Source organism: Carlito syrichta, unplaced genomic scaffold, assembly GCF_000164805.1.
Source record: "Carlito syrichta isolate Samal-C Ts95f unplaced genomic scaffold, Tarsius_syrichta-2.0.1 Scaffold302931, whole genome shotgun sequence".
Taxonomy (NCBI): Eukaryota; Metazoa; Chordata; class Mammalia; order Primates; family Tarsiidae; genus Carlito; species Carlito syrichta.
The window spans coordinates 175,643-195,247 of record NW_007247027.1 but is presented as its reverse complement, the minus strand read 5'-3'; the positions used below and the strand labels follow the sequence as shown (position 1 = coordinate 195,247).

The window sequence follows — 19,605 nt, the reverse complement described above, 5'->3', positions numbered from 1 at the left end:
ATAGCACATGCCAAGGTTTCAAATCATTTGTTTTTCTACTGACTTTACAATTCATATTCTGTAAAGCTTCAGAGTTGTTATTAATTTGAACTCTTCTACTAACTTTTTTTTTCTTAGTTGAGGTCTCACTTTGTTGCCCGGGCTGGGTGCAGTGACATGATCACAAGGATCGTGGCCCACAGCAGCCTTGACCTTCTGGCCTCAGGCAGTCCTTCCACCTCAGCCTCCCAAGTAGCTGGGACTAAGACATAAGCCACCACACCCAGCTAATTTTTTTATTTTTTGTAGACATGAGTTTTCACTATGCTGCCAGGCTGGTCTCAAACTGCTGGGCTCAAGCAATTCTCCCACCTTAGCACCCAAAGTGCTAGGATTACAGGTGTGAGCCATCACACCCAGCCCTCCTCAATTAACTTTTTTATGAAGTGTGTTGCAACTTTAACCTTGTAGCATCTCCCTCTTCCTTATCTTCTTCACCTTCCTGCCCAAGCCATGGAATGTCTCCAGAAGCCCCATTGGAATTACATCTTCAAATCAGATTCCAGATTACATCCTCACGAAAGTTTGAGTGAGGCTCTTCAGTTACTTTTGCACCTGACTTGCTGTGTATTGGTCAGTAAAAGTAATAGTCCCTGGCCAGGCAGGGTGGCTCAAGCCTGTAATCCCAGCACTTTGGGAGGTTGAGGTGAGAGGATTGCCTGACCCCCTGGTTCGAGACCCGCCCGGACAACTCGGCGAGACCGCATCTCTATAATAAATCAAAAAATTAGCCGGGCGTGGTATCGCGTGCCTGTGGTTCCGGCTACTTGGAAGGCTGAGGCGGAAGAATCGCCTGAGACCAGCAGGTCGACGCTGGGGTGGCTGCGAGCGTGACACTGCACTCCAGCCTGGGCAATGGAGTAAGACTCCAACTCAAAAAAAAAATAATAATAATAATAGTCCCAAGCGCCCTCTTGCTAAATATTATCTAATCATGTTACCAATTTATTTCTCTACACACAATTTCCCAAGGCATCAGTTTCTTTATCCCTAAGAATGGTAGTAAGTGTAGGCCTCAACAGTTTTGCTGATGACATCAGTCAGGTCTTGAATCTCCTTTTTCTCTACCTTATCCTTCATGCCCTAATCTCTCCTCACTAAAAAGGGAGGTGGCAGCCTAGTCATCTGCTAAATGACCTGAGAGTTTCAAATTAGATGGCAGGAGTGCCCCTGAGAAGTACACTTCTGTGACAGTATACTCTTTGAGGAAATGTTAGGTGTGTTCTTTCATACTTTAGAAAAAGGGGCATTTTTTTAGGACTTCTAAAACTCAATTCTGAATGCAGGTAATTGTTTTGTGGACGAATATGTCTGGATTTAACATGCATCTTTCCACTGAGGTGATTTACACATAGACTTCAAGGATGAGAATTTTGAGTTCTTTAGAAGAAATATGCTTCACACGCTTGTTTAGAGTCACATGATAAATGAATTCTATATGGTGGTGTTTCTTGTGCACACATTTGTCTCCAATCTATCTTTTGTGGTATGACTTGGGTCCTAATAGCTACAGATAAATTAAGCTTCCTCCTGCTGGGCTTACTGTAAGGCCCACTGCTTTGGAAGCAGCTGTGCTGTTCAAAAAGAATAGAGGGTTAAATCCACTGTGATTCTTCTCAACTGGAAGCAACATATAAGAAAATGCGGATGATTTGCATTGTTTTATGATCACTTAGGTGTCATTTAAATATACCTGATTTCTCTAGGCTTGATACGTCTGATTCCTTCCTTTCTCACTGTCTTGTGTTGGTTTCCCACTGTGAACTTAGTAGTTCACTAGCTCATTCTTTTAAGTCTCAAAATAATTTGCTGCATAGGTGCTCTGTGTCTTAGGGAAACAACTTATCAATTATAATTATGATCTCAAGGAAATGTTTGAATTCATTTAATTGAGTGAAAGTTATATGTAAGGACAGAATTTTAAAATACAAATATATCCATGTCTGTGATTTTCATTTTTCTTCCTTAAACTACAGTTCTCATCTTCAGCCAATTAAAATTTTTTTTAAAAAAAGTTTATTGAGAAATCTGAATCAAAGCCAAGTAAGTTACATGTCAAGTATGTATTATATTTTATTAAAAGCTTACCATTTTGTTCCTTTACTAAAATATACTAGAGTATCTTTTTCAATTTGGAACACCTCATTGATTTGCATCTTTTAAAAACCATCTAGGATCTTAATTGCCATCAAAACCTAGCGTATAGGAGATTTTAAAGCTCAATTGACTGGATATACAATTTAACCGGAAATAAAGATGAAAAATGCTCCTTTCAATTCTTGCCAAGTTCATCAGACGACTTTTATTGAAAAGTTTAGATTCAAGGCATTTGAGAGTAAAACCAGGTGCACAATAATATGTTGTCAGCTATTTTACAGTATTAGCAAGGAAGAGAAGGATTATCACTAGTGTTGGATTATCACTAGTGCCACATTCTTCCTAAAATTAAACCAGGTGGCTGTAGAGTGGCAGGCAGCTAGTAAGGCAGTTTTAAGTAATTCTTTTTACGTGCTGAGGTCCTTGTTACCCTAATGGAGTAGATCAAAAAAATTAGAACTTTGCATCCAGTTGAATGGAAAGGTAGAAGAATTAAGCCCACTGTTGGAAGAAGTATGATTACTCCTGCCCACATAGTACATTCGTATCCTTTTCTCAGCATAGTTTATCCTTGTCGTTTCTTGAATATGACAAGTTGAAAATAGCCTCTTTTCTTCTTGAAACAGTTCTGTTTCCACCTGCCTATTTTTTTTTTTTTTTTTTTTTTTGAGTTGGAGTCTCACTCTGTCGCCCAGCCTGGAGTGCAGTGGCCACTCCCGGTCACCACAGCCTCGACCTGCTGGGCTCCGGCGATCCTTCCGCCTCAGCCTTCCAAGCAGCCGGAATTACAGGCACGTGCTACCATGCCTGGCTGATTTTTTTTTTGATTTACTGTAGAGATGAGGTCTCGCTGCTCAGGCGGGTCTCGAACCCACGGGCTCAGGCGATCCACTCACTTCAGCCTCCCAAAGGCATGGGATTACAGGCTGAGCCACCGAGCCCGACTCACCTGCCTATTTTTAAAATATAAGTTTGTTATGGTATTAGTCCATACAGGAGCCTTGGCTTTCCTGTCTTTCTATTTAACATATTCACAGATTGTGGTGTGACTGGAGCCAATTCTTTTTCTATTGCTCTTCTTCATGATAAGTTCAATGACCCTCTCCTTGTTGAGTGCCTCTTTAATGAAGCTGGAAACCAGCTGTCTGAAATATGACAATCATTTCTGGGATTTAACAGGCATGTGCCTTGGATAAATTAAGGAGCAGTCAAAGGAGGTCCATAAATATGAATACTTTGCCAGCTGCTTTTCCATTAAACTCTGTTGGTTGAATGAAATTAGTAAATAATTATGTTGGTGGGGAATCTACTCTATCCAAATGTGATACAATGTCTTCCTTAACAGCAGAGCTTAATTTTTCCTATATGCCAAATTAGTTTTTAGGGTAATCTACATTGCAAATTGGTCAATTTGCATTAAAACTATGCCTACTTGTTCTGATTTGTCAACACCTCTTTTTTTAAAAAGTCTTTACCATAAAGCCTGGGTGGGTAAGACCATCTGCTTATGGAGTTTGCCTGCAGCTCCAACACTTAGCACATGAGACAGGTTACAGCTGTTTAATTGTTATGGTGCTGAATGATTATCATTCTATACAAAATTAATATTTATATATGTATGCATGGAAAGCATGTGGTTAAACATCAGTGATCTAATTGTGAATTAATAGCATTAGGCGTTCATTAATTAGTCCCCACATGAACAATGAGATATAAAATAATGCTTTTCACATGCAATCCAACTCTTGGATTTTAAGTTTAGTCCTCAGTCGTGATGATTAAGTACGTGAGTAATCCACTCCAAATCTATTGGTATAGGCAAAGAAAAAAACCACCACGTGGCTGCCACAGAAAGCAAACAGAAAACTATCTGTGTGGTTATTTCGCACACATTAACGCCAGCCCCCAAAAGCAGGTATCCTCTGAATTATGACCAATGTCAAAACAAACTGCACAGTAAAAGTGTAGATGTGCAGTGTAGACTATATGTACACACGCCACCCACAGCTACTGGAAAAGATTGTCTCCACCAAGGGTGGGCGTCCTCCTATGTTTAATATGTTTCGTCTGCTCAGCACATTTCATCAGGAAAAAGAGAATGAAAATTTTTCAGCAAAAGCACAAATAAGGATAGGAATATGCATGTAGAGTATGATATTTAAATGTCTGTAAAATGACTTATATTTCTGAATTTGTGAGCAGCTTTATGGATATTCATTTGTATATCTGATCTCCTTTAGAAAGTATTAATGTTTCTCACCCAAAAGAAACTACTAGTGAGGGAACACAAAATTTTTAAAGGCAAGTTGTGATGTGTTCCTTATTCCAAAAAATTAAACCACATGTTGATTGGGAATTGTGTATATATCCAGCAGAGGGTTTATGAGAGACAAGGAAGAATAAACCAGCTGACACAAAAATGGAGTTCTCGTTCTTATCAAGAAGAGTATGGAGGTGGAGTGTTAAGGGTTTTATCCTGGCATTACTGGGGAAGAATGAACCTCGTGGCTCAAGAAAACAAATCACTGGCAATCCCATGTTTCTTTGCTCAGAGTCAGACTAATTCACAGTCTCTTAAAAAATACCTGTTACCTCATGAGTCTGTTCTTTTTAAACTATAAATTATCTTTATTAATAAGATGAATTAATCATACTTAATATTCATTGAGTGTTTGCTTCGTGTTAAGTCATACGTTGTTCTGTTTAGTCCTTATTACAACCTTATCAGGTAGAAGCTATTAAAATCTCCCTTGAGGAAACCAAGGCTCGGAGATTTTATGTAACTTTTCTGTGGATGCACAGCTAGTTACATTGCCAGACTGCAAACTCACATGAGCTATTTCCAAACCCATGCTTTTAAGCACTAGATAGGCTGTGCTGACGCCTGAATTATTTTTAATTGTTTTTGCATGTATGTGTATAATGGAATGGACAAAAATTAAAATCTTTTGTGATAAAAATAAATTTCTATGTCTCTGTCACAAAAGATTGAGTTGTCATAGAAACAGATGTAAGTGACAATGATACCAGTGATGTCTCAATAATAAAATGATACTTTTTTCAGGAAAATTTGCACTATAGTTGATAACAGAATGAAATGAAAAATAGCAAACAGGAAATTGAGGAAAATCAGTACATACTGAGAAGGATTTAAGAATAGTGTAAACTATTGAACATTGCACACCTCCTTTCAAAATTTGAATTTATGTCCTATTTTTCTGTCAACTGAAATGAGTAGACTGAATACTGTGTAGACATTGGCCGCTGAAAAACTCTCATGGGAAGCAGACAGATTACTTGTGTCTCGAGTATCAGCTCATGAAACAAGGCAGAGAAAAATGTAGTACCCAAAACACAGGTGGTAAACACCTGTGCATGCTCTCTCACTCACCACTACAGAAAAATTAGTTTCTGTGGAAATTACCTTTGAAAGGGGCCATTTGTCTACTATTTTCATGAGATAAATGATAGTGTGTCCTAGGTAAGCTAAAAAGATTGTTCAATTTTGTTCATTATTTTTTCAGATAGTCTCAAGAAAACCAACAAAAGACCCATATATTGTACATACATAAAAGGTTTATTCTACAAATCTTTCTTAAATATTAAATTTCCTGAATATACATGAGTGAATGATTGTAGACAAGAAATTATACTTATTGGTATTGACCAAATCAGTAGATCATTGTTATGGTTTCCTGTGATGAGATTTTGTTAGCACTATACAGGTACCACTGTACTCACTGTTAAAACCAAATTCATTTTGTCAAAATCTTAAATAGCCAAATACTCAGTTTAAAAAACTTATATTATAATTTTTATTTATTAATGTTAAGAACTGCCTCTGGATAACTTCATTCCCAAGTCAGAGTACTAAAATATACCTGATTTTTTTTTTTTTTTTTTTGGGTTTAGGAAATCCTAAAAGATGTTTTTTGCTTCTGACATTCAATAACTCACACAAGGAGTAAAAACTAAAGAAGATTTATATTATTGACAAGTGTAAGTGTGTGGTTCAGTAGATGAAACCATGCCAGAGACAAAACTCATACATCACACGCCAGACGATAGGCCTCTGTCTGCGTAGGCCATGCACATCCCAGCATCAGTGAGCCTGCCGGCTGCCTGAGAGTGTCCAGTGTTACTTCCATCGTGGACACACATCTGTCGTCCACAATAGGGCATGGAATCCTAAAATTAAAGGAAAATACCAACTACTGTTCTACTTGTTGTCCGTACAAAGCTCTGTAGCTTCTGATGGCACTTTTTCAGCAGTGCAGACTTGAGAAAATGTGGTTTATCTCAAAGCACCTTTTGTCTGAAGTCAGGAAAAATATTATTTCACTCTTTTGGAATGTCTTGGTATAAATAATATTCCAAACTGAAGTATGGTATTTTGCTTGGTGCATATAAGAAGCAATGTATGTATACAGATAACTTTTACATCCAATTTCCAAACTGTAAAAATGCAAACGTTGAAAACAATTTATTTGAAGGAAGTCTTTGAAAAAGTATTGCCAGTTTTAGGGAAGCAAACGCACTTTAAGGAACACGTGTGCGCGCGCACACTTTTTTTTTTTTTTTTTTTTTACTGACACCACCTCACTTACTAGTTTTTAAAACTCAAATTAACTGACTTTCCTAAATAGGATAGACTATCTCTGTCTTACCCGAATCTTAGAATGAAAATTCTGTGACAAGGGAGAACATATTTTAGGGAGTCTGAGTAAATCCTTGAGAATATAAAATTGTTTTATGGTGTTTAAAATTATGTCACTGTCATAATCCTTTATGATATGGTAATCAGTAATATAACAGTGCAGTGAGTACCAATTAAGGAACACCAAATGAATGGGTATGCAACACGCACACTGATTTAAATAGTTGCTGATTGAAATAAATGGATTTAATATGTACTTATTTGCAGACTAGCTTTTCTGTCATCCTACAGGAACTGGTACATGAATAATCTAAGAATGATACCTTCTTACAACTTTAATGAGATACTAATGTGAATAATTTTTAAAGTCCATGTTCTAAAGTATTATGCTGTGCACAGTGCTACATAAAAATCTGTCCCCTGCTCCAAGGACTGCTCACCACAGTGGAAAAGATGTCTGTATTTTTTTAAGTTATCTTCTGATTGAATTATCCTTTTCTGGAGACGGGCCCCTAAGATTTTAATGTTGTAATTAAACTGAGAAGTATTTCCAGCATTCTGGATTCTGTGTTATTTGCCTGTGTCTGTGCTGTACTTAAGAGTCAATTCAGTAACCCAGTGAAAACACCATACTATTTAATATGCTCCAGACAAGCACATTGTTGACAGCAGAAACAATGAGCAGAGTTCATGGCTTGTACACATCTGCAACTATGTGTACACAGTCAACCATTTTTACCTTCCCTTGTGAGCTGCCTAGTGTATATGTAACCAGCTTGGCTTGCCTTTGTTTCTTCTCTGTGCTTATGAGAATCAGTTCAATGGTGAGAGGAAAGCATATTAGGAATTAATCGTCTTTCTTAGATCTCCAGATGGTATATGTCCTCAGCAAAACAGGCACATAGACTCCTTTGACCTCATTCTTAAAATGAGAAGTCTTCTCGGGAGCTACTACTTAGCAGATATTTCTTGTACAACATTTATACATCCACTCAACTGCTTCTGTTTTTCGGGGTGTTGTTGTTTTGTTTGTTTGTTTTTAACTTACTCATTCTTATTTTTCCTGGTCTCATTTCTAGTTTAACTGTCTTGCCCACTGGCTTTCCAGACTTTGAATTTTTTAGGGCAGATTACAGCATTTCGTTTATGTAAGGCACTCTCATTTATGAGTTGTGTCAACAGATAATAGATATTTTCAATTAGTTTGATTTTTTTTTTTTTTTTTTTTTTTGAGTTGGAGTCTCACTCTGTCGCCCAGACTGGAGTGCAGTGGCCGCTCCCGGCCACCGCAGCCTCGACCTGCTGGGCTCCAGTGATCCTTCCACCTCAGCCTTCCAAGTAGCCGGAATTACAGGCGCGCGCTACCACGCCCGGCTGATTTTTTGATTTATTGTAAAGATGAGGTCTCGCTGCCCAGGCAGGTCTCGAACCCGCAGGCTCAGGCAATCCACTCACCTCATCCTCCCAAAGGCGCGGGATTACAGACTGAACCACCGAGTCTTACTTTCTGCTTTATCCTTTCATTATCAGTGTTGAACTAAGGATTCCCATGTTTTCATTTGATTTTTTTCATTCAAGTAAATTCATGGATGAATCCCCAAACAGATGGTGCTTCTAGCCTACCTTACACAGATACACAGTTCTGGTTCTTCTGAGTGCTAAATGTCACATTTATTAAGAGTGTGGACTTTGACATCAGACGACCTAGTTGGAATTTTGGCTTTGCCACTTGCTAGCGTTTTGGTCTTGGGAAAGTAATTTCCCGTGCCTCAATTCCCTCATTTGTGAAATAGGGACGATCATAATAGTGCCTGTTACCCCACAAGGTGATGAAAATTAAATCAGGTAATTCCCATGAAGGGCTTAGCAGTTTCCAGCACATGGTAAATGGCAGTTATTGTTGGCAACACTGTATGTGGCCAGAATCGACAGATTAGGGTAGAGGAGAGGGCAAGGATATTGTGCGGGAGGTGCAGCCTGCTTTCGCTTCTCCCTCAAAAGGTAGCTGCTGTATTATTGAATTTCTTCAAAAGCTGCACACACAGGGAAGACAGACATGCTAAGACCACCGCAAGTACAGGTAACCATTTTATGTTGCAGATGATAAGACTCTGCCGTGAGCCAGGCAACAGGAATGTAGCAGTTAGCATGGCCGGCCGCTTACTTTGCTGATGGGGAAGACATACCCATGAAGTCACCTACGTCTAGAAAGTCCACTCAAGCCTGTGTTCTCGTGGCATCTCTTAGCAGAAATGATCACATCTGGTTCTTGATTTTCCTCTTTTCCTGTTGCATGCACTCTGCTGTACATGCCCAAGGCCTCATCCATGAGAGGTATTGGGGATTGGGTGGAAGAATCAGGTAGCAGAGGACATGGAAGGCAAGAGCAACCTGTAATTTTGATAGAGGCGCATATGAAGGAACAACATGAAGACAGAATTTGCAAAAAGATGCTGTTCCTCTCTGCTTTACATGTTAGAAATTCAGAGTGACACGCAGTACTATACATGAGTGAGGCCTCACCTAAATGCCCTTAGAGTCCAGGTCCGTTACCAAGGGGTGCAGACAAGAGCGAGTCATTCTTTGCATCCACCTCCACCCATCTTTCCCCGTACACAAAGGAAGAAATAGGGGCATTAAAAAGAGAAATAATTATCCTTCACAAGAAGTCCCTAGAGTGAGGCTGTGTAAAGAAGCAGCAGGAAGTTGATTGCTTTGCTGATATTGGAAGTTTATGGACTGATTATATCATGAAAATACTTTTGATGAGACACCCTTTTCTTCCACATTCAAAATTTCCACGAGCCTTTGCCTACCTATGCCTGTGGACCAAGGGCCTCCAGGGTGTATGTAGGCTTGAAACTCGAGCAATTTCTTCGTCGTTATATTTCAGGGATGTATCTGAATGTGTTTTGAAAGAGGCAGTTGAGGCCCAAGAGTTAGCCCTGTGACTTGAAGAAGATCTGCCTTGTGCTTTCCCAAGGAAGCCCTGGGGAAGACATCTCAGAGAAGGTGGTGCTGCTCTGTGGCTTTGAAGAAATTCGTTTTATTTACTTATTTACTTATCTGAGGCAGGGTCTCACTCTGTCACACAGGCTGGGTTGCAGTGGCATGATCACAGCTCACTGCATCCTCAACCTCCTGGGTTCAGGCGATCCTTCTGCCTCACCCTCCTGAGTAGCTGGGACTGACAGGTGTGCACCACCATGCCTGACTACTTTTTAAAAATATTTTTCATAGAGATGGGAACTTACTCTGTTGTCAAAGCTGGTTTAAACTCCCGGGCTTAAGCAGTCCTGCCACCTCGGTCTCCCAAAGTGCTGGGATGACAGGCATGAGCCACCACAGCTGGCCTAAATTTATTTTAGATCAAGAGTCATTGCCTAGCACTTCTGAGCGCCTCTCATCAGTATTTTTCTAAAACTAAAATTGCCACAGAATCTCCAAGAGAAGGCATCATGACAGAATGGTGAAGAGCAAGCTATGCAGCCAGATAGCCCTAGAGCTTGTGACCCTGCACACAATAATCTCGCCTCCTCTCTGTCTCGTTTGTGTCTACTGTCCCAGCAGTATTCACATCATAGGGTTGCGGGAAGATTAAATGAGAGAATAACATGAAGCCCTAGAACAGTACCTGGCACAAAGGAAGCCTTTATTAATATCTTCAGGGAGCAAGGCGGGGAGCAGAGGGCTTCCTGTGGGGCCTGGTCTGAGCTAGGAGAAAGAGATCTGGGCCAGAGCTTGAAATTTGGGAGTCAGTGCATCAGCCAGTTGTTCATAATCTGTAAGTTGTAAAACCAGGGCTCATGGAGGAGCTGACATCATAGGCAGTACTTTGTGTTTGTGAGCATATGTGCATTTTTCTGGGTAGAGAGCCCAAAACTTTCACCAATTTACTCAGAGATCCGAGGCCCAAAAAAGATGAAGAATCACCATCTCTCAGGAAATACGGTAATGCTCACCCCTGTGTCCCACATGGGTCTTCTTACAAGATAAATAATTGGAACTCCAGAGAAAGCATTTTATGAATACAACATTTTACTAGCGAATCGGTTTTTAAAGGGCTTCATTTTATATGTCTAGCACCCATTTTTATAAGAGCTTTATTCTATAAAACAAATATAAAACTTCTTAGTAGATGGAATAGGGATTACTTTCCTTTAATGTGAGAACACACTCTAGTTTTCAGAGTAATTTTTCTGCAACTTAATGTGCATTTCAGCAATTGTTAGGTGTATTAATTTTTAAGTATACTGTATTATTTTTATGATTATTGTTCCTAATGACTTCTTACAACATGCTTGCATTTTTCTGATTATTTCTTATAGGGGCTTATCTGCTGATGTTTATGTTTTTGCAATTGTCATGTTTAATAATTATTTGGGCTTCATATATTGCATCTCCTTTTTAACTTCTTCATTATTTAGAGTCAGGCTTTTGTGGCATTATCAGAAGTTTTACTCTTTGGGGCCAAAATATACTTTGTCTTTCTCTCTTTCTCCTCTTCTTAGTCTTACTCTGTCAGCCTCACAGTTACTCTCTGTGATGTAAAATGCAAATGACAGATCTTGATATCTTTTCTCAGTACAGATATTTTTCTTATGGCTGGATGTAATAGCTTTTTGCAAAACTTGTGTTAAGCATTTCTAATATTTAAAGTGTTACGTTAGCTTTGACTTGGTATATATTTGACATGCATTTTCTGTTTTCAGCTCCACTGTGATGCTCTTGTGACCCAAAGACAAACCTACCTTTACCTGTAAATCAATCTACTGTTTGCCTAGTTGATTCTGTTTGCTAAAATAGTGTGACTGGTTGATTAGAAATAATTTAGTACTCCCTTAAAACGACTAATCCAGATCAGAATTAAGTTGTGTTCTCCATTGGGCATGTCAACTAAAGTAGGTCTGATTTAAAAGCAAAAGGTTTACTCTCCAACTATGATCAGTGTTATTAATTTGTGTTAACTAAGGATTCCCTAAGATGCTACCCTATCTGAATCAGAATCTCCGGAATTTTTCACAGCACTTGTTTATGTTCAAATCATCAGTTGAGCTATTATGGGACGCTAATAGATTATATAATATTTAGAAGGAATTATATGAATGATGTTTTACAATAATGCATTCTTATTGTAATGTTCAAAAGGTAAATGATTTTTATGGTTATAACTTCAGAGTAGTGCCTAACACTATTTCTTCTTCACCTTGATTTCCCCTGCAGTATATTGGCAATTAGCTATAAACATGCTAATTTTTAAATGCTGTTCAGAAACCTCTAATGGAAGCCTGTGGCAAAGTGAAGAATCCTTTTCTATACACAGTACAGAAGTGTCAAAACCACTTACGGTTTTGTTTATGCACAGGACAGAACTACCAGACCTGAGTGACTCAGCTGAAAGTTACAGTTTAAATCATTCTGTTAAGAGTTCTGCTACCACTTGCATATGTCAGTAATGAAAAATAATCAACATAAGCATCTTTGAAAAGCAATTTTAGGTCATTAAAGATGTATGAATTTTGACAAAGCTAGAAGATTTGAGGCTTATTAAGAATATATTAGGTCTCTACCTTGAGAGAGGCATTTATGTCTCGGTTCAGGAGAAAAGGTGTAGCCTAATTGTAACCTCATGAAATATAAATGGACAGGGCTAGATACAGGTACAGTAAGACTCGGTCTTAATCTTGACTGTTCCTGAAAACCTTTTGTGAGAAACAGAGCCTATTCCAGTAGATTCCTGAAAATAAACAGGATCTTAGCCCTCCCTGTATCCAAACGGGCTACATATGTGATGTATCATTGTCCATCTGACTTGTAGTCAAGGGATACTGAGTAATCATTTTCTACAGGATGTATGCGTGCTTTTTTCAGACATAATGTAAATACATTACATTTGCTCAAGGATTCTCAATTTCTCTCTTCCGTTTGCTTATTTAATAACTATTAAACTTGGTTGTTTATAGACCTCATAGTTGTAAATTTTCAAAATTCTTCAGAACTAGTGACTCAATTCCATTTCTTCTACTTAGCTATTATAGAGGATAATCTTAAAAGTGATGAGGGTGGAGTGCATTCCAAATAATCTATGAAAAATAGTGTCAGTTTACCTGCATACTTCTCTTGGGAAGTGTTGTTTCCTGGAATTATAACTACATTTGCTAAAACGTGAATATACTGCATTTTTAGAATATAAGAAGTGCATCTCTGTCGTGTGATGTGAGTCTTATGTCAGCTGCTGCTACTCGATTTGCATGTAAATTCTGAAAATTTCCTTGTCCCATGTGACACTTCTGAAATGTCTGTCTGTTCTTTCTTCCTTTTTAATTTCCCAAGCTCACTATTTGGATAAGATAGTTAAAGGTACTGTATACTTGATCTTTGTTGACATATCTACATATGTTTCTATATATGATCGTTTATCAGATTGCACTAGGTTTGACAATAGATTGTTTCTCATGCATATTTTTGTAAATTACGAATCAGGCTTACATTATGTAAAATGCCTTGGGTTTAAAGTATTGAGACGTAAATGTCTGTGTCTCATTTTTATAATTTTGGGTTATCACAGATTTCATTCTTATGTAAAAGTGTTAGTTTTCTCTAAAACCAAAAACTGAAGATAACAGTACATTTGCTGTTTTTTGCTTACCTTTTTATTGCTTGAAGATCTTTATTGTTTGCAATGCAACCAATGAGCTTTAAATTCTAAATTAAAAATCACAAACACTCTTGTCAGAATAAGAAATTGTCAATCTAAAGAAGATTCTGGTTAACATATGTTGAAAGAAATCTCACTTATCTCAAATAGAAACTTCTTTGGCTTTTTCTAAATGTCTCAAAATATATGTGATATGATAATTTGTGTTTTGTTATTTTTTTAAAAAGCGACAAAAGATTGTGCATTCTATGGAAAACAGAACTGATCACCTTGTTCAGCAGAAAACAGCAGATTCCTCTTGTCTTCAGTTATTGTAGATGTAGGTAGAAATAACTTTTTCAGAAGAGAAAATTCCCTTTCCCTTTCTCCTCAGATTACCTATTTTCTATTCCTTGTTTGTGCTTTTCATTAGAATATGAAAATATTCATGGCAATATCCAGGCTTTCTTACAACAACTCTCATGTGCAGGCAGTCAGCTGCAGCACCTCTGTGACAGTGGGCAGTTCAACCTTTATTTTCTTAAGACAAAACACAAAAACACATCCATAAGGAAAATTCACCTTGTATGTGTTGACTAATCCTTAAAAACAGATGGTAATTGTCCGAAAGAAAAGAAGCAGCAAAATTAATCTCTTCCTGACCTGATGGTATCCATAAGTATAATTTCATTAGACTCTTCCACAAGACACTGTCAAAATAGTCTTCTTTCTGTTAACTCTAATCTTAAGAGACACAACGTCTCTTTGAGATATTTTCTTTTCAAGTTTCACAGCGGAGGAAGGGAAACCAATATATGAATAACTCTTTTAATGCAGACTTAAAATAAACATCTTTAAACAGATTGTTCCCTTAAATGTTGTCACCAAAGCAAGAGTAGCCTTCTAATGATAAGAAGCTGTGTAACAAAACCCAATTGCTATAGCAAGTGTCTTTATTAATATTGATTTTATGCCAAATTTTAAATAACTCTGTTCAAAGAGATCTGATTAATAGCCAGTTATTCTCAGAATTTTAGAGCATTTCTAGCCTTGCTTCTGTCCGTGTCATACCACACTCATAAACAAGGACACCAGAATCTACCTAAGCATCATCCTCATAAACAAATCATGTTGGCTGCATGCCAGATATCATCAGTAGGAAGTGGCAAAATTTGTTTTTTTAAATGTCATGTTAGACTGAAACAATTATAGATTTTGGGTATATTAAATTATTTTAATTGTTTCCCAAATTTTCCCTCCTTGCCCATAAAAGCAGACAAGATAGGATATAAAGGTAACAGCATAAAAGCCTTAGGGAGATTGTCACAAAATATCACTCTTCGCTATCTGTCTTGAAGCACGTCACTACCGTGTTTTTGTTCAGTCTATCAATGTTTTATTGTGGTCCTTATGGTATTTCATTTTGTCCGTCCTAAGTAATCAAATATGCACAGCTATTACATTTAGTTGGAAATCCTGTCGGTCCTGTCCCATCCGTATGCAGCCTGAATCCTAATGTTTGTTAGAATAGATGCTAAGCTGCTTCACTATTTTCTGGGCTTTGCTTATTCTGTGAAAAGGAATGTACTCTTGGCATAAAGTATAGTCATTAATACTGGCCTATACTTTGTGCAGTTATTTAATGCACTGTAATTTCACATGAATATACGGCAACTCTGAGGCCAGATAAAATTAATGTTCTCTTTTTAACATCATTCATATACTCATTCTCACTTTCATGCTTTTGGATTTAGAGGGAATTTTTTTAAAGCAACAAGGTGCTTTAAGAAGGCATGTCCTCATAAGTGACCCGTCACGTTTACACAGATTAAAAATCTAGACCAGGGAATCTGAAATTATTTTGTTGAGATTCTTTTGCACACCGTATAATATACCTTGTTGCTTTTCTAAAGGGGAAAAAAAATTAAGTTAATTTTGTCTGGCCTGCAGCATTTAGTGGATCGTTGCATATATTTCTGTCCTGCACAGGTAAGTGGTGTCTCAAGGGTCAGGCCAATCAAAGATGCCACTTGGATAAGAATTAGATTCCTTAGATAAGGTTGCTGTTTCTATCCATGTGCAATTACAGTATTTGTGCTGTTTATAAAGGCCTGTTCCCACTAAGTGTCCCTTATCTGTTTATTTCAGGTGTGAAAACTTTCAATCCTCAAATCACTGGCGTTTTCCTTCTTTGTCTTGACAGAGGGTTGCCCTGGTCTGTGCAACAGCAATGGACGGTGTACACTGGATCAGAATGGCTGGCATTGTGTCTGCCAGCCAGGGTGGAGAGGAGCCGGCTGTGATGTAGCCATGGAGACTCTCTGCACAGATAGCAAGGACAATGAAGGAGGTAAGAAATGCTGAGCTTGAAAACGAGTGTATGCCAGAACACAGGTTTGTAAGTGACAGTGCGTCCATAGTTATCAGTTGCCAAAAAAAAAAACTGATCCCCGTAGATTAGATTGATTGAAAAATGGATGAGTGCTGATAGAATGATTTTGCTCCTCATCTTTTCTGAAACAAATGTGAGATTATTATCATTCAGGGAAAAGGCAAGGTAACCAAGCTGCTGTATAATGCCCATTGTTCTCCACCCCTTCTCCCAGTCCCCAGGTGACTGTTCTCAACTGCAGCGTCTTGGGCTCTGTGAATTGGGATCCCCAATGCGGTGTTTTAATAACTCACATTCCAAAAATGTCAGGCATTTTCCAAGCTCTTCTGTTGAAAGGCATGGGTGGAAAAAAATAAAACAGTGACAGAGGACAGCCCCCCTCGAGGCTGCATTCCAGTTACTTTTTATCCTTAGCTTTATACCCTGTTAAAAAGATAGTGATATTCCACCCGGTTCAAACCCTTGATGGAGAAGAATGACTTCCCCATTGAGCACATCCCGGTGCTACCTTATTTCAATTTCAGAGGATAGCGAATGAGAGTTGGTGATTACCTCTCCAGTGATGGATTAGTTGGTTCAATTTTGACCTTACAACTTCATTTTTAGGAAGGATTTATTTCATGCCTGGGTCTCTGTGGTCACTTACTCTGTAGGTTAGGATGCATTTCCCTTCCACCAGCTCCCTCATTCCACCCACGCTTCTGGGAATGCCCACGTGGACAGGATAGCATTGGCTAAAGGATGCAGTTCGGAGACAGACAGAGCTTCGCTCTACCATGCAGTAATTTGGTAACTTTAGACAAGATTTTTAGTATCTCTGCACCTCAATGGCTTCATCTATAAAATCGGAATAAGAGTTTTTGAAAGGACTAAGTGGGAAAAATGTATGCAAAATACATCGCATGTTGCCAGGCACATAGTATGCAGCTATTATTCACTTTTCTTTCTTTTGCTTTCAGAAGTGTTCAACCTGGCTGAATGAAATTTATAGAAGGTTGTCAGGGAAGATTAAACAACCTTTTCCTTTCTTCATCTAGAGTGGGACTAACTACTGTTCTCTAGGAAACAGAGCAACCAGAACTAACCCCTCAATCCTCCCACCACCCCAAACACACACACACACACACACACACACACACACACACACACACACACACACACACACACACACACACACACCCTGAGCCTACAGTCTCAGTCATTCTCAAACCAAATGTTATTTGTGCCTTCTCTTTCTGACAAGGGGCTGCAGCTCTCTCCTTTAGTTTCTAGCAGACTATTCACTGTTTTCTCTAGTTTTTAAAAAATGTGAACTGTCAAGAAACTTGAGCCACAAATTCTGAGCTAAAGCCTTCTTTCCTTTCTGCTCTGATAGACTTAGGCTGTCCTTAGCTCTCACAGTCTGTCCTAACAGTACCTCGTTGTCCCCGATGCCGCCGAACCACCTGCTTTGTAGACTTGACAGCACAAATCCACTCTGAACCACAGCCCAGATGGCAACTTTCCTCATCACTTTTCCCCAAAGATCCCCCTGCCCCTTTGCTGCTGTTGCCGAGAGGGTAGGGAGAGCTTCTCTTTCTCCTTGATCATGTGTTTCAGATTTTGTCTTCTAAGAGGAGATTACATTGAGGAGATTACCAAGGCTCTCAGAGGGAAACAAACTGCAGGGCCAAGTCTACAGAGACATTGCAGAGTAATTTAGGGGGTAATCAGCTCTTCAGTATTGTTATCAGCTAAAGAGATTTTTCCTTTTCCTCAAAATGTATCAACTGTGAATTGGCCTCGGTTCCCTTTGTTTATTCTTATTAGTGTGAAACTATGCTACCTCTAGACTTCCCTCTCTAAGGGGAGATTGGAGCTGATAGAAGACCTCCAGTGGATTCTCTCCTTATCTCACATAATTTGTATTTCTGCCCCTAACCTAATTTGGTTGATCTTCTAAGTAGGAATCTCAGTGCCAGCCTTCTTATGCCCTGAGAGTATAACCTGGATGCCTTCTACCTAAGCCAGAGGGTCCTTTGAACTTAAGCATGAGCTATGTATATAAAGACAGTTTTCTTCACACCAAGCCCTGAGTTAAGATACATAAGCTGGTAATGCAGGAAGTCATGATATGAGGACAATAGGACAAAATGTTTTGATTCCATATTTTTGGGGTTTTTTTGAGTTGGAGTCTCACTCTGTCACCCAGACTGGAGTGCAGTGGCCGCTCCCGGCCACCGCAACCTCGACCTGCTGGGCTCCGGCGATCCTTCTGCCTCAGCCTTCCAAGTAGCTGGAACTACGGGCGAGCACTACCACACCTGGCTGATTTTTTGATTTATTGTAGAGATGAGGTCTCACCAAGTTGCCCAGGCAAGTCTCGAACCCGCGGACTCAGGCAATCCACTCACCTCAGCCTCCCAAAGGCGCGGGATGACAGACTGAGCCACCGAGCCCTGCTGATTCCATATATTAAGTAAGGAGGAGGAAAGGGTGAAGAGCTTGATTTAGCCCTAGTCAGAAATTAAGCACTTCAGATAATAGCTACTATAGTTCAGTTTGAGCAACTTTGTAGAACACAGCCTTTGCAAAAGAAAAGCAAAGAAAGTTGCTTGCCATTCCCAGAACTGAAGAAGATATACCAAAAAATTATTAGAAAAGACACCCACATATAGGGAATTATTGAAATATTAACATCTCCTTAAGCCAAGTATCTTCCTCCCCCTCCAAAATTAACTTTTATTTGACCCAGTCAAGTTTTCCCATTATCCTGTCTAATTCTAAAGATTTTTAAAATCTGGATCTCACTAAATAGGTGTTTCTGTTTGCCTTTAGATATATCCTTCTCTGCTTTATCTGTCTGAAATACTTAAGAAAAAGCTGCCTTAGACGGGAAATCTGTATGAGAAATAGGAATATGGGCTACTAATAAAATAGATTAGAGCAACTTATCTTTAACTACTCTTTTAATACCTGTGTATTCATAAGAAATACATCTGTTGTCCAATTGGACCTTGTTTATTTAAGACTCAAACAAACGTCTGACATGAACGCTGACTGGGTAATTGCAGCTTTCCAGAGCTAAGGGCAATCTTAGGCCCGTAACAAGGGCCCTGATCAAGGTCAATCCAGCTCCAGGTGCCAAACAGAGGCTGTGAGAGCAGATCGTTTGGACATGGGCAGGCAGTGGAATACTAGATTTTTAAACCACACAGTGGAAGTCAGAAACCAATGGACACTGGTCCATATAATTGTGGGTAGCATCTTCAAACAGGGCATGGAGACATTTTGGGAGCAACTAATTGCTGTCCTGTCCTAGTTGAGAAAGTTTTTGCAGCAAATGAGCAACAATACCTGCCTAGACTTGGTTTACGAGTATGTCTTCTTCAACTTCACCTATAAAGTCGATAGCTCTCTAAATTGATCCATTTCTTGTTCTTATCCCCAAACTCACTCTGATCATGAAGTTGCTGAGATCAGAGAAAAGGTGAAGAGATGGGAACTGGTCACTACCAAATGATGTGCAACCTGGAATGGGGGTTAAGACAGCGACCCTGGACTGCCACGTTCTTTAGTTTCTTATATAATGCTTAGTCAGCCATTTGAACTGAGGTCCACCCTCTCCCACAGTGAACTCTACCTCAGGCTTCCTCTTCCCCTCAACAAGAGAATCCTTTTCATCCTCGAAGTTTCTGTTCAGTCATTCTTACCAAGAAAGACTCTGAATGCACATGAGAGAATTTCAACTCAACCTTACACTTTAAAAATGATTAGCTTATAGAACTGGAAAAACCAACATAG

General features: G+C 39.0%; 1 protein-coding gene across 1 annotated transcript in view; it reads left to right on the top strand.

Moving 5' to 3' along the window:
* The window catches only part of TENM3 (teneurin transmembrane protein 3), a 207,118-nt gene that overhangs the window by 109,172 nt on the left and 78,341 nt on the right, over positions 1-19,605 (top strand). The window contains exons 10-12 of the mRNA XM_021711937.1: positions 13,127-13,153; positions 14,707-14,724; positions 15,634-15,780. Of these exons, the coding sequence (XP_021567612.1) occupies positions 13,127-13,153; positions 14,707-14,724; positions 15,634-15,780 (192 nt within the window). The remainder of the gene's footprint in view (positions 1-13,126; positions 13,154-14,706; positions 14,725-15,633; positions 15,781-19,605) is intronic.